Source organism: Leopardus geoffroyi, chromosome C2, assembly GCF_018350155.1.
Source record: "Leopardus geoffroyi isolate Oge1 chromosome C2, O.geoffroyi_Oge1_pat1.0, whole genome shotgun sequence".
NCBI classification, from domain to species: Eukaryota; Metazoa; Chordata; class Mammalia; order Carnivora; family Felidae; genus Leopardus; species Leopardus geoffroyi.
The window spans coordinates 70,628,975-70,647,801 of record NC_059333.1 but is presented as its reverse complement, the minus strand read 5'-3'; the positions used below and the strand labels follow the sequence as shown (position 1 = coordinate 70,647,801).

Genomic DNA, 18,827 nt, shown 5'->3' with positions numbered 1-18,827 from the left:
ATACCCAAAATCACCAACAAAGAAGAACTGGTCTTTGGCAGCAGATAGTTTGAGAAGCACTGGTCTACTCCATCTGTGTGTGTGTGTGTTTGTTTGTTTCTTTCTTTCTTAACATTTATTTCTTTATTTTGAGAGAGAGAGAGAGAGAGTGAGCAGGAGAAGGCCAGAGAGAGAGGGAGAGAGAGAATCCAAAGCAAGCTCCACACTGTCAGCGCAGAGCCCAAAAAGCAGGGCTCGATCTCACCATGAGATCGTGACCTGAGCCTAAATCGAGAGTCAGACGCTTAACCAACTGAGCCACCCCGGCACCCCCATCTGTGTTTCTTTTTAGACAAAACTTTTGTTCCAAGGAGGACTCTGCCACAACTGGCAGCCAGTTGCAAGGGTGGCTTCTAAAATGAGTGCCTGCTCGTTTTGCTGGAAGTGGGAAAATTTGAACTTGGTGTGGAGGGTGAAGCAGGAGTAGACTTCGGCCTTTCATTAGGAACAAAGGAAGCCACTGTAGGATTTTAAAGCAGAGAAACAGCTTGATCAGACTTGTTCTTTGAAATGAATGAGCAGGACTGGGCACCGGAAAGTGAGTTGGGAGGTGGTTGCCGTTGCCTGGTCAAAAGTTGATGGCAGTTTAGGGTGGTGTTGGTGGGGACAAAGAAAAGTCAACAGATTCAAGAGATTTTGTTGAAAGTGAAACTTGAATACAGGTGTCAGGAGATGTGGGAGAGGATTAGCTCATTCCGTGGTTTGCCTTTGCTTCCTATATGCCTTAATACTGATGGTTTTTCAAGATAATCAGGTTTCTGTGCTATTTATTTAAATAAATGATAGGTAAGTGGTTGGATAGCTTCTGTTTGCTTTTATCACACAGTCTGCTTGCTGTCAGCTCTGCACATTACTTTGACTTTACCTGAATACCAAGAGAACATGTTTCCAGTCTTAATCTACTATAGAAAGTCTGGTTATTGGCCCTTTTTAAAATTTTTTTTTTTCAACGTTTATTTATTTTCGGGACAGAGAGAGACAGAGCATGAACGGGGGAGGGGCAGAGAGAGAGGGAGACACAGAATCGGAAACAGGTTTCAGGCTCTGAGCCATCAGCCCAGAGCCCGACGCGGGGCTCGAACTCACGGACCGCGAGATCGTGACCTGGCTGAAGTCGGATGCTTAACCGACTGCGCCACCCAGGCGCCCCAATTTGGCCCTTTTTAAACATCCTACACCTTACAACCTGGGAACACAATTTTAATTATATTTCCAAAACAACAAAAAACCAATCCGAATACTGAATAGACTTTTTCTTTTAAATGTTTATTTATTTTTACGAGAGAGCGAGAGACAGAGAGCTGGCAGGGGTAGGGCGTAGAGAGAGGGAGACACAGAATCTGAGGCAGGCTCCAGACTCTGAGCTGTCAGCACAGAGCCTGACATGGGCCTCAAACTCGCGAACCATGCAATCCTGACCTGAGGTGACGTCAGGCGCTTCACTGAGCCACCCAGGTGCCTCTGAATACTTTATTGAAAATGTAATTTTGCCAGAAATATGCAGGTATAAAATCAATTAATTAAAATGTTAATATTGTTTATTACATATGATATGTGTGCTTACATACATGACTGCTAGTATCTGGTAGTTAAATCCAGTTTGTATGTATTCAGTGAACAACTCAGTGCCTAGCATGGTTCATGCAGTGATTCCCGGACTCTAGACTTAGTTGACCAGTAATATTTCTTATAATATAGGGTTGCCTACTTTTTATCTTATCAAGTAAGAACCTAAAACCAAATAAAGAATTTTTATATCTACTTTATCATCATCGATTAAAAAACTTTAAAAACAATTAATATCAAAGTGTGGGAAGTAGTCAAGAAATGTTTCTCTATTTTCTCCATTACTTTTTTTAAAAAACAACTTTACTGGAGGCCTAATTTACACATAATAAAATGCACCCATCTTAAGTGAGAAAAAAAAAAGTAGGAAGGATAAAATCTTAGAACAGTTGTAAAACCAACAGATTCAGTTTTTGAAGACTTCATGCATCTCCTTTAGTTTTCTGTTAGTGAAAATGACATCGGGGCTGGTCTACAGGTAGAATTTGGGATCCATGCACCATTCTAGGAGTGGCTGAGAAAGGATAAATCTTCTCAAAACAGTGCAGGTAGGGAAAGAAAAAAATTTCCCCCTCTATCCTTCTAGAACCGTACCTCCCTCCCCTCAGTAAAAGATTAACTGGAGAAAAATAAAACCATTTTAATTATATAGCACACACAGGAACCCCACAAAGATATGAGGCTCAAAGGCAGCCAGATATTTGATGCTTATATACCCTTCTTAGTTAAAGAAAGGGCTAGGTGTCAGGGACTGCAAAGGCAAGCCGGTGAAGGTAAGAGGAGGAAATGTTAGGTCAACAAAGGCTGCCTGGCGGGGAAGACCAGTTCTCTTTGTTGAAAAAATGATCTTTGGTCACAGCAGCCTTCCCGGCATAGGCCCCTTTTCTAATGTAAATCTCCCTTACAAAAGGGTTACTCCTCTTTTTTTTTTTAATTGTTTTTAATGTTTATTTAAAAATTTTTTTTAATGTTTATTCATTATTGAGAGATAGAGAGAAACTGAGCATGAACAGGGGAGGGGCAGAGAGAGGGGAAGACACAGAATCTGAAGCAGGCACCGGGCTCTGAGCTGTCAGCACAGAGCCCGACACGGGGCTCAAACTCACCAACCGTGAGATCATGACCTGAGCAGAAGTCGGCCGCCCAACCGACTGAGCCACCCAGGCGCCCCTTTAATGTTTATTTTATTTTTGAGAGAGGGAGACAGACAGAGGTAGAGGCAGAGGCAGAGGCAGAGGCAGAGGCAGAGGCAGAGGTAGACAGAGCATGAGCGGGGGAGGGGCAGAGGGGGAAGCCGACAAAATCTGAAGCAGGCCCCAGGCTCTGACCTGTCAGACCCTTAACCAACCGAACCACCCAGGCGACCCGAGGATTACTCCTGCTCTTTTCAGAGCTTCTCCTGTGTTGCAGTTTCTCAAAAATAATCAGCTCAAAATAAGCATGCCAACAAGGAATATTTGGGGTAGTATACTGTACTATTCTCCAACAGAGAAAATGCAGTGCTGGCCTTGAGGAGCCCTTCCTAGGGGCCCAGGAATGAAAGGTGAGGTCCCCAGCTAAGGCCTGATGATAGCTATGGGCTGGGGAGGGAATCACTCCTTCGTATGCATTTATTTATTTATTACCTCTTACCTGTCCACTTTTATCCTTTTTTAACCTGTTTAGCCTATCAGCTGATCACCGTGGTGATTGCAGCAGCAGGAGGCGGGCTTCTCCTTATTCTAGGCATTGCGCTGATTGTTACCTGCTGCCGGTGAGTGATGGGGGTTCACATTCTATTTCTCTTTGCCTCTGCTAAGCACAGGTCAGTTTTTACTCTTTTAAAGAATGGTTGGGGTGGTTCGCAGTATTAAATCATAATGTATGACTGAACCATTAAAAAAAGGAGAAAGGGAAATTCCTGATAGGTAGTGCCATTGAACAAAGAAAAGGATACCACATGGGACTTTATTTCCTTTACTAAAAGAGAATACCCAAAAGCACAAGCAACAAAAAAGTGATAGATTGGACTTCATCAAAAGTAAAAACTTCTGTGCTTCAAAGAACATTATCAAGAAAATGAAAACACAGCCCACTGAACAGGAGAAAGTGTGTGAAAGTCCTATGTCTAATAAGGGACTGTATCTAGAATATATTAAGAATTCTACAACTCAATAATAAAGATGCAACCTAATTTAAAAATGGGCAAAGAACTTGAATAGACATTTCGCCAAAGGGGATAAACATATGGCCAGGAGGCACATGAAAGAATGCTCAGTATCATTAGCCATTAGGGAAATGCAAATGAAATTGCCATTAGATACCACTTCGCACCCACTAAAATGGCTATTTAAAAAAAAAAAAAAGAAAAAGAAAATAGCAAATGTTGGTGAGGATGTGGAGAGATTAGAATGCTCACACTCTGCTGGTGGAAACACAAAATGGTGCAGCGGCTTTCAAAAAGTCTGGCAGTTCCTCAGAAAGTGAAACATAGTGTTGCCATTCGACCCAGCACCTCTGCTCTGAGGTAGCTACGGAGAGAACTGAATATGTGTGTCTACACGTGTCTACACAGAAACATGTACATGAGTGTTCATAGCAACATTATTCATAGGAGCCAAAAGGTGAAAATAACCCCAATATCTACCAACTGATGAATAGATAGACAAGATGGGATATATCCACCCAATGGAATATTATTCAACCATCAAAAGGAGCATAGTACTGACACAAGCTATAGAGTTTATGAACTTTGAAAATATTATACTAAGTGAAAGAAGTCAGTCACAAAAGACCACCTACTATATGATTCCATTTATATGAAATGTTCAAAATAGGCAAATCTAATAGAGGTCGAAAGTAGATTAATGGTTGTCTAGGGCTGGGGTGGGGGGGGAGTGGGGACTGGGGAGTAATGGCCTAGGAGTAAGGGGTTTCTTTTTGGGGTGATGGAAGTGTAAAATTGATTGTGATGATGGTTGCACAAGTCTGAATATACTACAACCACTGGTGTGTACACTTTGGGCACATTTAGAAGCAAAGATGAAGAAGGTTACCTGAGATAATTTAGCAGTAAACAATTTGTAGCAGGCACATGGGGTGAGCAGGTGCTCAGCACAAGGCTTGGCTCTGGGCCTCCTGGAAGCCAGTGTGATTGAGTTTCTACTGGAAAAGGAAGAGAAAGGAAGGAGTTGGATTCTCAGTGATTATCTGTTCAGATAAGGGAAAATTATGACCTCTGATTTAGATGATTATAAATGGCAGGAATTTCTCTGACGCAACAGATGGATGGCACTTCCCAAAATAGCAAGTTATCTTTTCGACCGTTGGCATGAATGACATTTTAAGATATCCTTCACCTCTAGGAAGGCTGCAGAGAGCAGTGTGCCCTAACTGCCCATTCGGGAACATGGTCCTTTGCCTGTCATTTACAAAGTTACCACCAAATCATCAAAGACAAACTATGAGTGGAAATAAAATCCTGGGTATGAGACTAGAAGCTAGAGGGATTAAACCTCAAGGAGACGTAAGTCTCATATTTGCCAAGGGTGCAGTACCAGGTAGTATAACCGCCTGAAGAAGGAGCCTGTGACCATGGGCTGCAAAGGGAAGGTGACTGTGAATTAGTAAGTCATTGTTGGAAACCGGATGCCCTGCCCTCCAGGGAGCAACACAGTGGCAGGTCTGTTCTTAACGTGCAAGGAAAGACAACGCCTAAGCCACATGCTGGACATTTGGTTTTATGACCCTGAGTCATTTCATGCCTTCCCAGAAAGTTTATTTATAGGAAAGTGAGATAAAAAGGAAGACACTTCAGAATATCTTACCCAGGGCAAATGTAACTAAAAATGTCTGATCCTAGGCCCATTCGATAAGTGAATCACACATATTTCTTTTTTTTTTTTTTTAACGTTTATTTATTTTAAAAGAAAGAGAGAAGAGGAGGGGCAGAGAGAGAGGGAGAGAAGATCCCAAGCAGGTCCTGTACTGTTAGCACAGAGCCTGATGCGGGGCTTGATCCCATGAACTGTGAGATCATGACCTGAGCTGAAACCAAGACTCTGACACTTAAGCAACTGAGCCACCCAGGCACCCGGAATCACACATATTTCAACCATTTCTAGCTAGTGAACCCTCACAGGTAGGGAACTTATCCTGGGCTTTCCCTAACCTGCTGAAAGGAGAATATGTGTGGGAACTATAAACAGGTGGGCATTTTTGCAGGTGAAATATCCTGTTTTTATGGTCTGTGAAGTAGCCTCATGTGGTAAAAGGGCACTGGCTGGTGAAGCGGGAGGCCTGAACTCTAGTCCCACTTTGCTAGTAGCAAAATGTGACCTGGGGAACAAGTCTCATCTCTTTGCAAAGCCAGAACTGTCTCATCCCCAGAGCTCCTCTTTTTAGTAAATCTTGGTGTGATCTAGAAGCTTCCATGTACATTCTCGTGCTCAGGCAGGTTTGGAACCACTGGACTGAAGAATCCTAAAGGCCCTTTGGTGCCAGCATTCTGGGAATTTATGACCCTGATTTCCCTGGCTCCACCGTGAGGCAGCAACCTCTGTCCCCAGAAGAGACTGTCTGCCTCACTGCAGCTGTGTTTGTCCTCTCTGTTCCTGGTAACCTGTCCCTTCGAGTTGGAAGACTTTTTTGTTTTGCATTTTTTTTTTTTTTTGCATCTAATTGCATTTTCACTTGTTTTAGGCAAACACTAAAAATAATAATAATGCCATTTTTCAGGGGACATCTACAGAAGAATATAATGGTAGCTTTCAGTCTAATGTACCTTCTAAAATAATAGAACGTGCTTTCACAGATATCATTTCTTTACAGAACTTATTCATTTAAATTTCCAAATGTTTTTCATTCCACAGAAAGAGTAAAAATGACATAAGCAAACTCATCTTCAAAAGTGGGGATTTCCAAATGTCTCCCTATGCTGAGTACCCCAAGAACCCTCGCTCACAAGACTGGGGCCGAGAAGCTATTGAAATGCATGAGAATGGAAGTACCAAAAACCTCCTCCAGATGACGGATGTGTATTATTCGGTGCGTATCCCTTTGCCTGGTGCAGCTCAGGCTCCAGTTCCCTCTGACGATTCCCTCTGGACTGTGTTTGGTGGTAAAGACGCTACAGTCAGTTGAGGGTTAAAGAGAATGGTGGCATGAGCCTCTTATTTACATAATTTAATATTCAGTTTACTTGCGATCTATTTGCATGGTGTCTATTAGTTTTGACATCAAGATATAAAGGATATTTCCACAGAACACATTACTTTCATGGGGTCGTAGCAGTAACCCTTCTTGTTACGGAATTTGCTGTTAAGTTGTAAGATTGGAAACTGAGAGAAAAATTCAGTGACATTTAGCCTGTGGCCCTTGCACATGCTTTACCTCCTGTGGTTTGGGTAGTTAAAACTGGGGGATTAGAAACAGGTATAAAGAGAACAATTCAATGTCATCCTCAACAAGCACTTCTCAGAGGCTTAGAAGAGTATTCACTCAGTAGGTCTTCAATAATTGACTGCACCCAGCCCTGGACTGCATCATTTGGAAAGATGGTAGACTACCTTGAACCCTTGCTCCTTCTGTCCCGCATTGAATAACCCCTGTCTTATTCCCATGTGCTGCCTGGTTCATTTCACCATCGCGCTGCCTCAGCCCTCCAGCAAACACAACCCTGAGCTGAAAAGTAAACAGACATAGGTGACCTCTCATCCCATGTAGACCCGTTTGAGGTAGCAATAAACATGAAACCTTGCCCTGTGGGGACTTAATAGCACCAGGCAATCCTGTGACAGAAGTCACAACACCTCTGGTTACTATGGGGACTAACCGTGAGGGTTCAGACTTTGGATGGGAGGGGTTCACGCTAAGGATGCTGTTGTTGACAGTGGACCCTTTGAAGAACTTGAAACTGGAGGAAGAACAAGGGGAAAAATACAGACACAAACAGCACTAGTTGAAATGTTCCCACTGATGTTTCTGCATAAGTGCTTTGCTTCCTTCTCAGTCTGGGAACTCCTTTTACTCTAATAACTGCAGCCATGTATCTGCAGATATCTGCCAACCAAGCAGGGGGCTTACCCAAGTGTGCCCGCACACTTGCACATTTTACTAGGGACTCTTCACCCCAGCGTGGTGAGATCACACAGGGACAAACAGACCCGTGGTGTTGTAGGACCAACTCCTCTTCGTTTCCATGGAGTTAGCTAAAGAGTTGCCTTAAATAGATATCATCAGGAACTTAGACCAGCCCCATCTGCACATCGGAAATAGGCTGAGCAGTGTGTAGAAGCAGGGCCTACGCTTATGGCGTGAAGCAGCTTGTCACCTGAGAAGGCTGTCCCTCACAGTGGTCTCAGGTGTACTTTGGGCACCCCTAGGATTCATGTTCATTATATGCCGTATCCAGTGTTTTCTTTCTGCCAGGCAAGCATTTCTCCTGGTGGTCCTCAGTGAGGGTCTCCTCAAAGTAGCCATGTCATTCCTTGGGGGCTTCTTTTGCACATCAGCTAGGTAGTCATGATGCTCTCAGCTAGGATCTGGTCAGAGACACCTGAGAATCACTGTTGGCCTCCCGCTCTGAGGTCCTCACTCCACCTTTGACAGCTGGTCCTATGACCTTGCAAAAATCAACTCCCCATTCATGGCAGAGACAGTAGTGTTCTGCTAAATGCCAGGGAGGATTTAAAGCCATTGTGGTCCACCGAGACAGACACACCTGGTAATAATCAGGTAATAATCTTGATAATTAGCCCAGGTCTTTTCCTATGTTGGTCTAAAATCGCTGGGCTCCCCTTGATAGTTTTTTTAATCTCCTTTTAAAATATAGGCAGGGGCACCTGGGTGGCACAGTCAGCTAAGTGTCCAACTCTTGATCTCAGCTCAGGTCTTGATCTCAGGGTCATGAGTTCAAGCCTGCACTGAGTTCCATGCTGGGCATGAAGCCTACTAAGAAAAAGGAGAGGTGGGGCGCCTGGGTGGCGCAGTCGGTTAAGCGTCCGACTTCAGCCAGGTCACGATCTCGCGGTCCGTGAGTTCGAGCCCCGCGTCGGGCTCTGGGCTGATGGCTCAGAGCCTGGAGCCTGTTTCCGATTCTGTGTCTCCCTTTCTCTCTGCCCCTCCCCCGTTCATGCTCTGTCTCTCTCTGTCCCAAAAATAAATAAACGCTGAAAAAAAAAAATTAAAAAAAAAAAGAAAAAGGAGGGGAGGGGAGGGGAGGGGAAGGGAAAGAAGGAAGAAAAGAAAGAAAGAAAGAAAGAAAGAAAGAAAGAAAGAAAAGGAAGGAAAGAAAGGAAAGGGAGGGAGGGAGGGAAGGAAGAAAGAAAGAGAGGGAGGAAGGAAGGGAGAGAGAGAAAGAGAAAGAAAGAGAAAGAGAAAGAGGAGGGAGGGAGGGAGGGAGGGAGAAAAAGAAAGAGAGAGAGGAAGGAAGGAAAGAGGGAGGGAGGAAGGAAGGAAGGAGAGAAAGAAAAGAAAGCAAGAAAGAAAAGAAAGAAAAAATGAAATATAGGCAAAAGTATCCCAGGGTTCACGAAAGGAGGGCCTGAAAGGTTCTGACTTCTGGGTCGGGCCCTGCTCTGCTGTGTTTAGCTGCCTCCATCGTAGGTTTGTTAAAACATAGCATTATTCTTAAAGAAACAAAACCACACACACATTAAATTAGATCCATGAATAATAAATTGACTTTTCTCCTTTTCTTTCTGACCACCAGCCCACAGGTGTAAGGAATCCTGAACTTGAACGAAATGGACTCTACCCGGCCTACACTGGACTGCCGGGGTCACGGCACTCGTGCATCTTCCCTGGACAGTATAACCCATCTTTCATCAGTGATGAGAGCAGGAGAAGAGACTATTTCTAAGTGCGGAAGAGAGAGGGAGGGCCCACTGCTCTGAGCAACTTGCGGGATCTCGGCTGCTCAGAGTACTGTACCAGGGGGGCCCGCGAATACTGGCTGCTCCCAGGACTCGCGGAGCCACATGTGAATGGCAAGCAGGAAGCGGGACAGGCGTGAGGGGCGTAACCACAGTGGAAGGAGACAGATGGATGCGGGGACGTGGAACTGAGGGCTGCTTGTTAGGCACCTTCACTGTTACTGTGAACGTGAACGTGGGCCGGTACCAGGAGTCTCTGAGTTCAGCAGCCGCCACCGGCCGAGGGCTGACTGTTAGCCAGGCACATGGTCAGGCACCTTCACCAGGACCTAGTCTTTCCTCAGTTTGCACTTTAGTAAATTGGAAAGGGAGGTCTCCTTTCGGATTTGTTTCAAGACTGTTCCAGAAAGAAGGCCTCTCTTCCTCAGACACTTCCATAGGCCTCAGTTGGGTGGTGGTGAATTTACGGCAGAGCACTGGCTCTTTTGTTGTGTTCCTGCCCAGTATCTGCGTGCTCAACGACAGATGACGATGATCAACATACCGCTAAGGTTTGGAGATGCTGTAGGGGAACATACGGTATTTTCGTGGGCTTCTAGGTCTCCTGCAGTTTCCAAGCCCACCCTCAAAATGAGGAATTGAAATTTATGAGGCACAGCACACACTCCACTTTGTTTTTTAATCAAGGTGACACGTTTATTTAGGAGTATTTTTCCCTCTGCAGTTACATCCCACTTTTTCAAATAAGTCTGGATCCGGGCAAAACAAGCTCCACGTGGGTTTCAGTAGAGGCGCCCCCCTGCCTGTGGTGAGGCCCAGCAGGCAGCAGTGGGCACAGGTGCTGGGCGAGGGCCCTGGTGGGGGACTCTCAGAGCTGGAGGCGGTGGGGTGCTTCTCGTCCCTGAGCGCCTCGCCCCCCACCTTTGAGGCCCAAGTACTATGTGTATGCAGTAGAAATGGAGAGCAGAATGCAGATTGGGTCTGAGGGGCATTCCACCACTAATGGAAAAGCAGCCTGATGGAGTCCCCGCAGCTGAATGTGGTGAAAGGAGCAGGCTGATGGGGCACGTTCAGTTTCCTGAAACCCAGTGCTTTGGGAAGCCATGTGGGTTCCTGAGGAAGCCTAGGGAGCTGGGATAGAGCCACACGTCCCGTCTGTGAGTCTGCTTCCTTACTAGTGCAGCCTTCTTTGATTGTATCCCAGATCTTGTCCACTGACTCAGTGCAAACTTTCAACCAACTGCTCAAAGCTGTTTATTCACTGAATAACTTATTTTCACTCATGCAGTAATTTGTACCTCTTTATACTACTGCATGGTTCCCTCCAGAAACATCATTTAAGTCAGCATTGGAGAGCTAAAGACTTGTGGCCAGTTAAGGAGTTGAGAGTTTGCCTTTGGGAAGGAAATTCCACCTGTCTTATTTATTATGCCTGCGAGATGGGTCCTGGGAGGAGGGGGCATACCCTGTACTCAGCGTCTTTAACTGCTGCTTGGGGAACTGCAATTGTTCTCATCATCTGCTTTTGAAACATCCTGTTTTGGGATGAGAACACAGTGGCAAAAGAATTGTTCCCATCCTGAAGCTTGGAGCTCCGTGGCACCTGCATTTATGGAAGCAGTGTAGCCTTCGGGGACAGTTCAGTCTTAGGTGTGGTTGTTTTCTCAGAGTTCTCTTTTTAGAATGTATCTCATCCTTATTCTTATGTAATCCTCGTCCTAACAGTCTTAAGTGTCAACTCCTGTGTCCCGGGGTCTCCACGAGCCAGCAATACCCTGCTGCAGCAGGAACACAAATCAGGTGTGATGCTTCTTAGTCGTTAGATTGCACTCATCTCCCGAGAAACGCAAAGAATTCTGTTTTTGTCAGTGGATGCCGACTTAAAATTTCAGAGCATCACCTTTCAGAATCCTTGGGTCTTGGATCTCTCTGGGGAAGCAAACAGCCCTTTGTGCCTCCTGGTCTTGCATCTAACTGGAGAGCTCTGAGCCCCTGCACTCTGGCTCACCGTAGCCGACAGGCTTGGCTGTCTCGCCAGTAGCCTAGCTTCCTGGCTCTTGATATTGATCCTTGCTCCTCCCAGGGACCCAGAGCCATGGCGGGGAGCTATTCCCAGGCTTACTCAGCTAAGGGTGTTGGATGACATCACAGCTGACAAATCATCTCCTGTGTCAGGACTAGAAGCTAGAAGTTACATAAAATGAAGTGTTCTGTCTCAAAAGCATTCTTGGGAAGAATCCCAAAGTCCAGAAAACAGTGTCCTGTGAGTTCCAAGAATGCTTTCCTGTGAGTACGTTTTGTGCACATGAAATGGATTAAGAATATTGTTTTTCATTTACTGTGAAAAAAGGAGGACCCGTACAATGTTAAGTTCATATGTATCTCATTTCTAGGAGGCTGTGGGGTTGGAGAAAGTGTATCTCAAAAGCGTGAGGGTCTAAGAAGGTATGCAAACAGCATGATTGTTATCCGGTGCCAGCTGCCACCCTGAGTGAGGAAGGGAGAGGCTGGCTTTGCCCCGGCCTGGGGTTAATACCTCCTAAAGGACCCTGCCTGGGCCTAGGGCAAACAACCAATAGGACAGCAGCAGCTGCTGGATTGAAGGGACAGGGCTGGGGGCACCCCTGGCAAGCAGAAGCTCTCAGCTCCCATATAGGTGCTCGGTATCAGCCCCTGTACCTGGAATGTGTGATCTGTGCTCATAGAAATACCATGGTCCTGCCTCCCTGGGGCCCCACAGCTAGGGGAAGGTGGAAGGGAAAAGTGACACTTAACTGCTCTTGAGAGGCTTAAACTTCTGCAGGGAGAGCTGACTGAATAGAAACCATGCATCCTGTAGCAAGCGGAAGCACTTTGCTGGGACTCTCAGAGCAGGGTGGGACTCACCTGCCAGCCACCTGGCAACTGTGGGTTTTGTTTAAACTCCAGGGGCTCTTATTTCTCCTGTCTTTTCCTCTCTGCCCCATGAGTCAGCCCAGGACACTGGAGACAACTTACGAAGTCTACCTGTCACAGCCAGAATCTCTGGTGGTTCCCACTATGGCCAGGCTCTGTGCAACGTCCCTGGCCTCACTCACCACACCCTTGTGAAGTATGCATGAGAGTGTCCGTTTCTTGTACGTGTGAACTTCCAGAGAGGAAAAATATCTTGCCTTGGAGAGCCAGGATTCAAACCCTTCTCCCTGCCTTGCCATCATGGTGAATGCCTCGCCGTCTAAGTGTACCTTAAATGTCAAAGAGGGCATGAGAGACTGGGCGTAAAATATACTTAAGAAAAAATAAATAACCTTAATATTATTAAGCATTAACTAAACTAATGAGATGAAATGCAAAAAAAAAAAAAAAAAGTTTAATCCTTTTGGAAAAAGTCCTTTCGGGTTTGTTATTGCATATATTTCTTGGACACTTGAGGTCATCATTAATAGCGACTGGCTTGTGCTTAGCAAGAAGCATACTGGTGCATGGCTTTGAGTGTAGGAAGGGTAAGGTGATGACCCAGGTTTCTGACAAACACAGCCAGACTTAGATGTCCATCTCAGGGCTGTTTGGCCTTGTTCCCATGGTAAGGCTATGGCTCCCACATACTGGAAGCACATTTTTGTGAACGTTATCAGAAATTGGGAACATATTCAGTTGAATGTCTTAAATGCTGACAAATCTTCCTTCTTTGACGAAATTTTATTTTCAGTAGCAGCTAAGTCATTTAGAGCCAAAATTGTTGAATGGGTAGTGTAATCAAGCTGGCTGATAGCATTTGAAATTATAAGCAAAGATGTGAGTATTAAGCTCTTCAAGAGGTAATTCTTAAGAAGTTGGCCCAAACAGAAGGGCAGCATCTTTGCAAGACAAGGCAGGATGGCTGCCAGAGAAAATGTTTTTGAAGGACGATATTTTTCAGGTGTCAAAGTTCCCAGAGCAGGCACATTAGGGTCAGCCCTCACACGTGGCTTTGTGGGGCCTCCATGAAGCCATCTTGCCCACTGGCGAAGTGCCCAGGTGCGCAGTAACTCTGGGAACTTTGCCTGAAGAAGCCAAAGCTGAGCATTCTAGTTGCTCCTGGCTTAGGTCAGCCCAGTGTACCCCAAAGTAGGGTTGAGACCCATAGTTCTAAGATACTTACACTGATTTCAAAGCAAGAGTACTTCTTTGGAGACAGAAAGAATACAAAGTTCAGTATTTTCTATCTTTAAAACTGCCCTTAACATCAAAGATATTTTTCTATGTGAAGACTTGTGTGGAGTTAAAAGGGACCTGTCCTTTCCTCCTTCTTGACAAAGCATCATTCTGAGGCTCTCATGTGCCTTTTTGGAAGAGAGACATGGTTTTGTAGAATTGTCTTTTGAGTATGTGTTCTGTTTTTCTTTTTTTTTTTTTTTTTTTTTTTTTCTTAAATCCCCAGAGAAGGAAACTGGTTAAAATACTAGAAACATCAAAGTATTAAATGTCAGTGAAGTTGTTGTGCGAAAATATCTTTTCAATAGTGTTATAATCCATCCTAGTTGGTGTCAACTGCTCACAGAAAAGCCTGTGAAGCCAAAGGGGACAATTAAGGTTTACAAAGAGACAGGTCTTAGACCAGCTTTGTCCCCTCTGCATTTTTCGAGAGGCTTTCAAAGGATCTGCATATTAGATTCTGGTTTTATATGTATTTTTGGACATGCACTGCAGGTGCAAAATTCTTGTGTAGGAAGGATGGGACCGGACAGAAGTGGGATGGAACCAGGTCTGCCTGGGAAACTAACACAGATTTCTGTATTACGTTGGCCTGTTTCTTTAAAAAAAAAAAAAAAAGTCTTTCATCCTGGGTTGCTGTGAGTTTTGTTACTGTTTGTGTCGCTGGATTTATGGTTAAATGAAGCATGTAGCTGGGATATGAACTTCTTGAGTTTTCACATTGTCCCGAGTTTCTTTTTGCAAACCTTTAAACCTTAGCCCCTGGTTGATTGTGTTAAAACCATTATGAGAATGTTATTTAAAGTTGTATTATAATTGCAACCTCCACTAATTATTCAGTACTGTAGCAGCAAAGTATTATTTGTAAGAATTTGGTTATTTTTATACTTATACCTACTTTAAGTCTGGCGTTCTAGTCAGTAAATGATGCAATAAAATGAGTATCATTTTCCTTGTGTGTTTTTCTCATACTAACAAACTAATTAGACCAGAGTACAGCGAGTTACCCTTCACAAGTTAACAGTGGGACTGTGCAGTGAACTCTTGCATGGCAAATCTAGGGATTGAGTCATTTCTGTATCCTCAGTGCCCAGCACAGTGAGGAAAGACACTTTTGATGATGGGTGGATGGACAGTCACACTGACCTAAATGATAAAAAGCCTAATTCAGGTATAACACCTGCTTTTGTTTACCTTACTTTTCTTTCTGTGGATTGGAGAGTTTAGGTAACCAATTCAGATGTTAAACATTTCCTCCTGAATGGCCCCCTCCACCACCCCAGGCCAACTCTTCCCATCTTGGAGGGGGAAGGGCTATAAGCATATCTGTGCTCTGTGGCAGGGAGAATTCGTGGAACTTGAAGAGATGGGCCATGAGCCTGAGCCTTACCCTTACGCTGGCCAGTGAATGTGGCTGCCTGGCTAGATGTATGTTCATTAATTATTTGCTTCCTTCAGTGCCTTTCATGGCAGGGATGGATGAACCTCTTGGATGCTTTATGACAGAAACGTTGGGCACTAGGAGAGGCTAATAATGGCAGCTTGGTGCATGATGGTGAACTTCGGGCAGACTAGATCAGGGTTGCAGTCCCTCAAACATCTCAGAATGGAGATGACCAGCAGCACTCTCCTGTCCTGACCCGGCTCCCCCCAACTCCGCTTTCCCAGGCCACCCCAACCGAGATCTTCACAGGAGCCCAGGACTGACCCCTCTCTTTTTCCTACCCAGCTCAGCCAGATGTGATAAACATCACGGCGTTTTCAGACCCACTCACCCCTGGTATCTGTTTGGGACCTAAAACGGGTCCAACGCTGTCCACTGACAAGCTGGCCGGACTGCTTGCCCTTCTTGTGCATCTGACCTGGGAATGTTGTGCCTCCACCTCAGGCATCGATTCGCCAGTAAGTAAAGACCTAAAAAATATCTGTAAAAGGACTTCACCAATGTACACGGAGTTGTTCCAGATGCTTGGGAAGTGACGAAAGGTAAGGGGCATAATCTATAGATTAGATAGGCCAGAGTCCTTCTGTACGGGGTACTAGATGGCCAAGATATCTCTGACATCCCCAGAACTGGGTTGTGGCATCATGCAACCATCTCACGCAGCAAGCATGAACTCCAGAAAGAAGAGAGATGCCAGGAATAAAGACACTTGTTGATTTTTATTGCCCTCATAAAAACTTAAAGTACCATCAGAAGGCCTGGGCTCTGACCACTGGTAAAGACATTCTCTAAATGTCATGGCTGTTTGTCCCAGATCATGATGTCAGACCGAAGTTGATTCATTAGTAACTGGTCCCAAAGACCTTGGACTTGCTGCCAAAGTATTGATAATTCCCTTCCCCGTCGCTCCACCTGCTCCCCATATCATGAAGGGATTAATGAGTGCAAAATTGGAAACTCTAGGGGTGGGAATGGAGCCTGTCCTATTGAATATTATATGTTCAGTGCCTGGCGCCTAACAGGCATTTGCTAAAACACAGTGAGTGAATAAGTGGGAAGTTGAAACATTGCAACAGGAGAAATACACTGAAGTTGGAGGTCCTGGAGACTTAGTCGCTCCAGTAGCTGCAGGCTGGAGGCTCCATGATAGCAAGTATGCACACGGCTGTGACACACACTGAACAGGAACCCTTAGCAAAGATCTCTTGTAGCAAAGCCCAAGCAGGGCTTTAAAGATGCGCCAGGAAGCCCTTTGCCTGGTGGATTGTGGAACCATGGTACGATGAAATACTACTCAGCAAAGAAAAGGAACCAACTATCGCAGCAGGCAGTACCCCTTGCGAGAGTCTCACAACCATTGTGCTAAGTGAAAAGAGCCAGACATAAAAGCCTTCATACTGTATAATTCCATCTATATTACATTCCGGAAAAGACAAAACTGTGGGGACAGGAAAACAGATGAGTGGTTGCTTGGAGGTAGGGAGGGGCATTTCTCCTGTTCTCTAAACATTTCCAGCTTTCCTCCTTCCAGGCACATGGTAGGATGCACTTCCCTCCTCTTTTCAAGTAGGGCCACGTGACTTGGTTTGACCAAAGAAATGTGAGTGGAAGTGAAATGTAACACTTCTGGGAAGACCCTTTAAGAGCCAGTGTGTAAGGTTCACTCCTCTTGTCTCAGCAGTCATGGAAATACATGTTGAAGTGCAGCCACTACTGTTGGCCTGGGACCCTGGCTCATCGGGCTTAGAGATATCCTTTTGCTTTGTTACGTACTGAGATTTAGGAGTCATTTACTGCAGCATTACCTGGTCCGTCCTGACCAGCACAGCGCTCTAAAATTAACACTAGTGACTGATGTTTACATGAATTGCTTGGTCACTAGTTCGATGCCATGGAACGTTTATGATTATCATTGAAATTGTCCAACTAAGTGATTTTAGGTTTGTGTGATTGTTTTTTTGTCTTGTTTTTTAGCAGGTCACATTAGAGACCTTCAATAGTGGCTAATATTTTTTAAGCCTGATGCTTGAAACTTTGTGATATGGATGAGCTTTTGAACCAGAATGACCTAGGTTTGAAACAGTTTATTAGCTGTGAGATCTTGATGAATTTTTTGACTATTCGGATCATTACTTTCCTCCTCTATGATATTAGAAATAATGACATCCTAATTCAGAGGTATGTTGAGAGATTAAATGATAGGATGTCTCTAAAGTGTATCTGAATGGGGTGCCTGGGTGGCTCAGTTGGTTGAACCTCTGACTTCAGCTCAGGTCATGATCTCACAGTTCATGAGTTCAAGCCCCATGTTGGGCTCTCAGCTGTCAGTGTGGAACCCACTTCACATCCTCTGTCCCCCCCCCCACTCTCTCTTCTTCCCCTGCTTCAAAAATAAAAACATTTCAAAAAGTTGCCAGAAAAATAATAAAGTGTATCTGAACAATAGGATGCATCGTTTACCTCTGGGCCTGGGACAAAACTGGCATTGAGTAGATGTGTTTCACAGGCTCCACGGTAGGTGTGCTTGAAGCAGCTGTCTTGTTCAGATAAAGCTAGAATATTAGTTTCTCTGCCTTTTCCTCCTGCTTACCTCACAGCTGCCAAATCCCATTGTCAGGCATTATCACTATGATGTCAATAAGACAAAAGTTGTTTTGCACAATACAGTACGTTATTCTCCACGGGGAACTTGATCTATATTTAGCCCAGCCATGACTCGAGAAATTGAGGAACAAAGTCCATCTTAATTGTCACTCCACACCCAGCATCCCAACCATAGATTCTCAGCTTCCTTACTTCCTTATTGGTTGATTCACCTTTCAATTGAAACTCATTCCTTTCTAAAGACCAAGGGATTGGAATATAGCCATCCAAACCTGGGAAAGCAAGAATGGGGTCATCTTTGCTCACAGAATCTTTGAATATGAGACCTGGAGAGCATTTCAGTGAGGTCTAGGCCAGTGGTGTACAAAACCTGCCCTTGGAGAGGAGCTGGGCCAGGAAGAAGTCATCAGTGGGATGAGGCCAATGCATGAAATAAGTAGTGAGTTTTTCAAAAAGCTAAATTTGTTCAATTTAAACGTGTTATCTTTGGGGCATCAGGGTGGTTCATTTGGATAAGCGTCCGACTCTTGATTTCAGCTCAGATTATGATCTCACAGTCTTGAGATCAAGCCCTGCGTCAGGCTCTGCACTGAGTGTGGAGCGTGCTTGGGATCCTCTCTCTCTCTCTCTCTCTCTCTCTCTGCCCTTCTCCTGTGTGTGCATGCACATGCGCACTCTCTCTGAAAATAAACATTAAAAAAAAATTTTAATAAATATATTTTTAGGAGATAATATCCTTTCTACTTTTTTAGTTATAAAATGACCTTTATTTTATGAAACAATGGTGATAGCAAATGGTAGTTCGTTCGTTCTTTCTTTCTTTCTTTCTTTCTTTCTTTCTTCTTTCCATTTTTGTGCCCACACTTAGTTAGCAAGCACCTCTGTATCCATTTCCTCCGCATCACTAGTTTGGGACATAGCACTAGTTTTTTTGTTTTGTTTTGTTTTGTTTTTTTACACGTTTGAATCTGAGAACCACTGACATGTTCCAGCTAGGCCATTTTATGAAAGAAGAAATGAAAGCCCTATGAGCCTGAGTTACTTTTCCCAAAGTTTCCTATTGTCCCTGGTTGTTGTCCAAGAAAGAAGCATCATCACACAGTGCTTAAAAGAGTACAGGCTTCAGAGACAGATCTGGATACAAATCC

At 44.6% G+C, this 18,827-nt stretch overlaps 1 protein-coding gene across 2 annotated transcripts in view; it reads left to right on the top strand.

Moving 5' to 3' along the window:
* HEG1 (heart development protein with EGF like domains 1) overlaps positions 1–14,583 on the top strand; it is a 90,133-nt gene extending 75,550 nt beyond the window's left edge. For both annotated transcript variants that reach the window (XM_045502352.1, XM_045502353.1), the window contains exons 16-18: positions 3,271–3,358; positions 6,456–6,630; positions 9,296–14,583. In XM_045502352.1, the coding sequence (XP_045358308.1) occupies positions 3,271–3,358; positions 6,456–6,630; positions 9,296–9,445 (413 nt within the window). In that variant the 3' untranslated portion in view covers positions 9,446–14,583. The remainder of the gene's footprint in view (positions 1–3,270; positions 3,359–6,455; positions 6,631–9,295) is intronic.
* The last annotated feature ends 4,244 nt before the right edge of the window (positions 14,584–18,827 follow it).